This window comes from Austrofundulus limnaeus, unplaced genomic scaffold (genome assembly GCF_001266775.1).
Source record: "Austrofundulus limnaeus strain Quisiro unplaced genomic scaffold, Austrofundulus_limnaeus-1.0 Scaffold1, whole genome shotgun sequence".
Lineage (NCBI taxonomy): Eukaryota > Metazoa > Chordata > Actinopteri > Cyprinodontiformes > Rivulidae > Austrofundulus > Austrofundulus limnaeus.
Window position 1 is genome coordinate 3,026,564 of NW_013952403.1, and position 5,090 is coordinate 3,031,653.

Below are 5,090 nucleotides of genomic sequence, written 5' to 3' on the forward strand. Positions count from 1 at the left end.
ATAATTAGCTAATTATTTTTACTAATTCTTCAAATAAATATGTTTAAACATCTTGTATGTCTTTAAACTAGGGGAGTCAATTCCTCTCAACTTTAAACTGGATCAGGGTGGGGAGACAAATTCCTCAGTCTCTGACCGCTAAACTTCTCGGGGGGAGGACCCCTGTCTTGTGGGACCTACTGATAACAAAAAACGAAACTAACATTGGTTCATTATGGTGAAAACTCTCACGATAAAATCCAAACACACAAAAAAAAACTAGCTGTACAGTTCAGTGAATTTATTAAACATATGGATGCATCCGTTGTGATTTCCCGGAAGCTTAAAAACTTAAAAGCGATCTGTTTAACCATCATAAAGTGGAGGAAACATCTAGTGTTGATCTTAAATTGTAGAAAAGGTCATATACAGACTAATGACGTGGACTAAATGTGTAAAAAAGCAGATTTTTTTGTAAAGTACATAATGTTTGGTTGTGCTCTTAAATGACTGAAACGTCAAGGGGGAAGCAGCTGGATGTCATAAGCTAACACCGTGTGTGTGTGTGGAGGTGCCAGGAAGGCAACACATACCAATCGGTTGAGTCTTCTCCGCAGCATCCTCTTTATCTATCTTCTTAATAACCTCGCAGAACAGCTGAACTCTTCTGATTCCACACGCGCCTCCTGGCTTCGCTTCTTCAGCTTCTCCGGGGAATAACTTTACATGTATGTTAGTTGGCGTGCTAGCTCCTTTAGCTATCTGTTTTCTACTCTAACGTTAGWTCTAGCTATATGAAATGCCGGGGCGACGCTACATCGTTTCCATTTCGTTTGATTTCGGTATCTTCGCACCATTCGCATTCTCTCCCCTCTGGATATTTTCCGCGTTGCGGTTGGGCTGTACTACTAGTAGTCGCGCTTCCCGTTGCTCAAGGCTGAGACAGTCGCTGACATTTCGCTCCCCGTGCCCTGTTGCTYACTCGTACGAATCATTTGTCGTTTCTCGGCTCTGCCTTTCCTTTCCGGTGACTCGGAGACTGTTCGCCACCGCGGGTAAAAAATWAAAAATTAAAAAAAAACTAACTTTTGTGGCGGCAGTCCCTGACTACAGGTCGCCTCACCTCCCTGTCAAACAATTTTCACTCCAGAAGCAGCAGCAGCCAGCCAGCCAGCCCAGCAAACCCACGGACGTTCCCACGTTCACAAGCTCCACCCGACCCGGCGAAGGTGCGGTGACTACTTTGGCCCGCGGTGCATTTTGGGTAATGAAGTCCAAACTTTGTTCGACACGGAAAGCGGTATGTGATCACGTTTTAGTTTGCTGAAAATAGCATTTTTCCCACCTTCTGAAGAGATGCGTTTAGAWTAGTCGAAATGTTTTCGTGTATCTCTATGTTAGCAAAATATCATAGATGGAATGATGGATTTTGATTAAGATTTCAGGGGAAAACAAACAAAAAAACAATTGGATATGCTTATGTAACTAATATTTGGAGCCACCTCTCAAGGCCAATACAAAAATGATAACTAGTCGTTTATTGGGCTAGGCGTTGGTGTGGTAGTAGATGAGAGTCATTTACAACTCAGCTAGAGTGTGACATCTTGTCACAAAAAACACATTCAAAAATGTGTTGAATATTAAGCCAAAGGTACGAGGCCTTTTTAAGATGCTTCTAAAGGCCTGTTTTCCTTTTTTACAATTGAGTGACCTTGGCAGCTTTTGCATGTGGTTCAGCATTTGCATATATTTTGGTAACCCCTGTATTCAAATGAAACAAGCAAGTTTCCGTTGAAAGCTGAGAAGAGCACAAAAAAAGGAAGTATGTTTAAAAGCAAATACTTTTTTTAAACTGTTGATATTAACAGGGGCATGAGCTTACTGTGAGGTGCCCATTTTTTAGGTTGTACATTTTATTTTAACAAACACACACAAAAAAACAAGAGATTTTATTCTTTTTTTAGTGGGAGTTGCTTCTAACACAACTTCTTTATCAAACATTTTGAGCTTAAAGCTGATRGACGCCTCAGAGTTAGAACGTTTGAAGGAACTTCCTGTCTTGAATTTATTGGTTTTAAAAATATGAGTTAAGGTGTAGTTCGCYGGCGTCAGTGGGAGACTTTAAATCAGATAACTATCATGATTACCAAATGTTTTAGATAAACTGTACTCACAACATGAAACCAGCTGCTGTCAGCGTGTGTGCATGCCTCAGTAAATGCTTTCACTGTGACCAAATCTGTTTGACAAGTTCAAATACTTTCTGATTAATTCACAAGACTAAGACTTTCACTTCAAATTAAAATTCATTTGAGGAGTTTCAAATATTGTTTTTAAGCTGCTGAAATAACCAGWTATAGAATGGGTTTTATTTTTAAACATATCACTATTCATTTTATATAAGGCCTTCATCACTTCAGCATCTTCAGTCTGCAGATTTTTTTTGACAATATTGTAGGGTCATGTAGGGTTAAACGTAAATGAATATTGTCCAAATCAATTTTTACTCATCAAAAGACACTAAAAAGAGAAGTGAGTGCATAACAAGGAAATTTCACATTACACCACACAGATATCTCTCTGTTACGCCAGTGCTGTTGAAAAATACAAATCTTAAAGTTGGGCTCGATCGCCACCTTGTGGCAGAATGAAGTAATGCACTTGTTGCTGYGTCTCGGTTAGTTTATCACCAGTTTACTTGCACAACTCCAACATACATACAAGGACGTAGCAAGTTTAAAGAAAGGTACAAACCATTTATCTCTTGTTTATAAAAAGGAGATATTCTCACAAAAATAAAATAAATTAAATAAAAAAAACATTTAAGAACTCACTTTTGGAAAGTTACAGTTTTGTCTCAAAATAAATATATAATTTTCAAGTTTTGGGGCTTTATTTTCAGTTTCAGTTTAGTTTTCATGTTGCCATGGACACATAATATGGTCCACAGGTACCATCAGCATTAATAAATGACTGAATGATATTTCATAAAATGACAAACATATCAACTAAATTAACATTAAATATGAATTGCGATAAAGAAAACAAAGCAGCAAAAAAGACAGAGCTTTTTTATATTCAAACTGGAGGATTTTTTTAAAATCACATTTTCTCATTTAATAGTTGTCAAAGACTTGATTTGTAAAAAAAAAAAAATAGACAGAAAACGAAAGAACTAAATGCAAATATTAGCAAAAATACGCTGTTCCTCTGGGTGTAGTTGCAMTATTTCACCAGTAGATGTCACCAAATCGTTAAGATTGAACTTGCAACAAACAAAATAAAGTTGATGAATTATTTGAAGAAAAAAAATCATAAATCTTTTTGTCATAGTGTAAATTAGGACACAACCTTTATTTGTTTTTCTAGGTTTTTGTGTGTGAGTTTGAGGAAGTGGAGGTTGCCTATAGAAGAGGTCTATTGTGTCCATTGTTTGGAGGAGGAAAAACTGAACTTCTTTTTGAATGAGTATAGAAACATATTCAGAAAATAAAAAACAAAAATGGACGCTCAGATGCTTTAAATACTACTAATAATAATTCTTAGGATGAATGTTTTGACATTCTACACCAACATACACTGTTGATAATGTATTATATTATTAATTATTATAAATCCACATGAATGCCTCACTGACAAAGAAAACTTCCTTGCATCTGCAAGCATACTTACTTGGTAATAAGGTTTTCTGAACCTGATTCTGATCAGAGGTGGGAGGATTTGCTTGTAATTTAATGTAAATCCGCATGGTGGTGACCCAGGAACATCTAATATACAGTATGTCACACATTTGTTGCAAAATAATAATAATAATAATAATAATAATGGTAATAATAATAATAATAATAATGAAGTGTAAAGCTGAAGAGCTGATCAAAGTTTCTCATATAAAATTGTATTTTATTTAATACCTGATGTCTGAGAGTTGCACATGACTAAACTATTACAAAACCTAGTAAAAAATAATGCAACTGAAGAACTGATAGTTAAACCAAACTGTGTGTCTTTTTAAAGTCAGATTTGGCTAAATTCAACATTAAATAGGATTTAAAAAACACTGACAAAAGTTTTACTCATAGATGTCAGTTTGGCCTAACAGCTCACAACTTTAGTGTGAGCTAAAGTAACTGAAAGAGAGCTTGATTTTTCTTTCAAAGTTCTGCAATTACAAATCRAATTTGGTCACAAGCATTTCAGACATTTTTTGTTCTTGTTGTTTAGGTTACTACAGACCTATAATAAAAACTTCCTGACCTGCTGATCGGTGACCACAGACAGCTAAGTTGGTGATCTTTCTTCTTCTTTGACCTTCAGATGGAGAAAACATTACTCTCTCAGTAAAGTGAGTAAATACAAACTCATTTTGAAACTTTGCTGATGACCCATCTGTGGRTGGTCTGATTTATAACAGTGATGAGATTGTTTATGAGGAAAATGTTTGCAGAATAATGTTCTAACAAATATAACAGTCTGCCTCTGAACTTCTCCAGAATAAAAGAGGTGAAAATTAGCTTTAACAGAATGAAAAGGCTTCTTTCTTACATATCAGTGAAAGCATGGTAAAAAGTGTCTTTATCAAATTCTCACATAAATTCCCTTGATATCTCCTTACATTGTATTAAAATCCCTTTTGCCTCAACCCATGACGATGTGCTTTATGGATGTTTCAAGTTACTATAAATCTCAATTCAGTCCCAATTTAAAATCCAGAATTTCCCCAGTTGTGTTATGAACTAAGTCGTGCATGAAAGTGTACAGTAGCTGGTGAGTTTAGGGGGCATTCCTCTGGTGGTTCTGCCCCTGGTCGTCTCGTTCGCAGCCCTGAATCCAAACTGACAGCCCCTGTGGAGGAGTCGGGAGACTTCCCCAGCCATCTGTCTTAGAGCGACTCCCCTCCTTCTCTCCCTCCACACATCCCTCATTCCCACACTGGGTCTTTGTCAGCAGTTCCTGTCCCTGGACTAGGCGTGGCGTGCGCAGAGGCTGGGGCGACCGTGGGTGCTTTCAGAGGCACCTGCAGCTGGGACAAAGGGCCAAGGGTGCTAGGGCTGAAGACAGATTGATGCTTTGTGCACTGAGGATGGAGAGAGAGAGAGAGAGAGAGAGAGAGA

At 37.3% G+C, this 5,090-nt stretch overlaps 1 protein-coding gene across 6 annotated transcripts in view; it reads right to left on the reverse strand.

The window, feature by feature from the left end:
• atp11c (ATPase phospholipid transporting 11C (ATP11C blood group)) overlaps positions 1 to 1,130 on the reverse strand; it is a 48,441-nt gene extending 47,311 nt beyond the window's left edge. For 3 of the 6 annotated variants that reach the window (XM_014004928.1, XM_014004921.1, XM_014004937.1), the window contains exon 1: positions 573 to 1,129. In XM_014004928.1, coding sequence (XP_013860382.1) covers positions 573 to 599 — 27 coding nt within the window. In that variant the 5' untranslated portion in view covers positions 600 to 1,129. Of the gene's footprint in view, positions 1 to 572 lie in introns of all 6 variants that reach the window. The other 3 variants (XM_014004897.1, XM_014004905.1, XM_014004913.1) reach the window with 1 other exon arrangement.
• Positions 1,131 to 5,090: the final 3,960 nt, after the last annotated feature.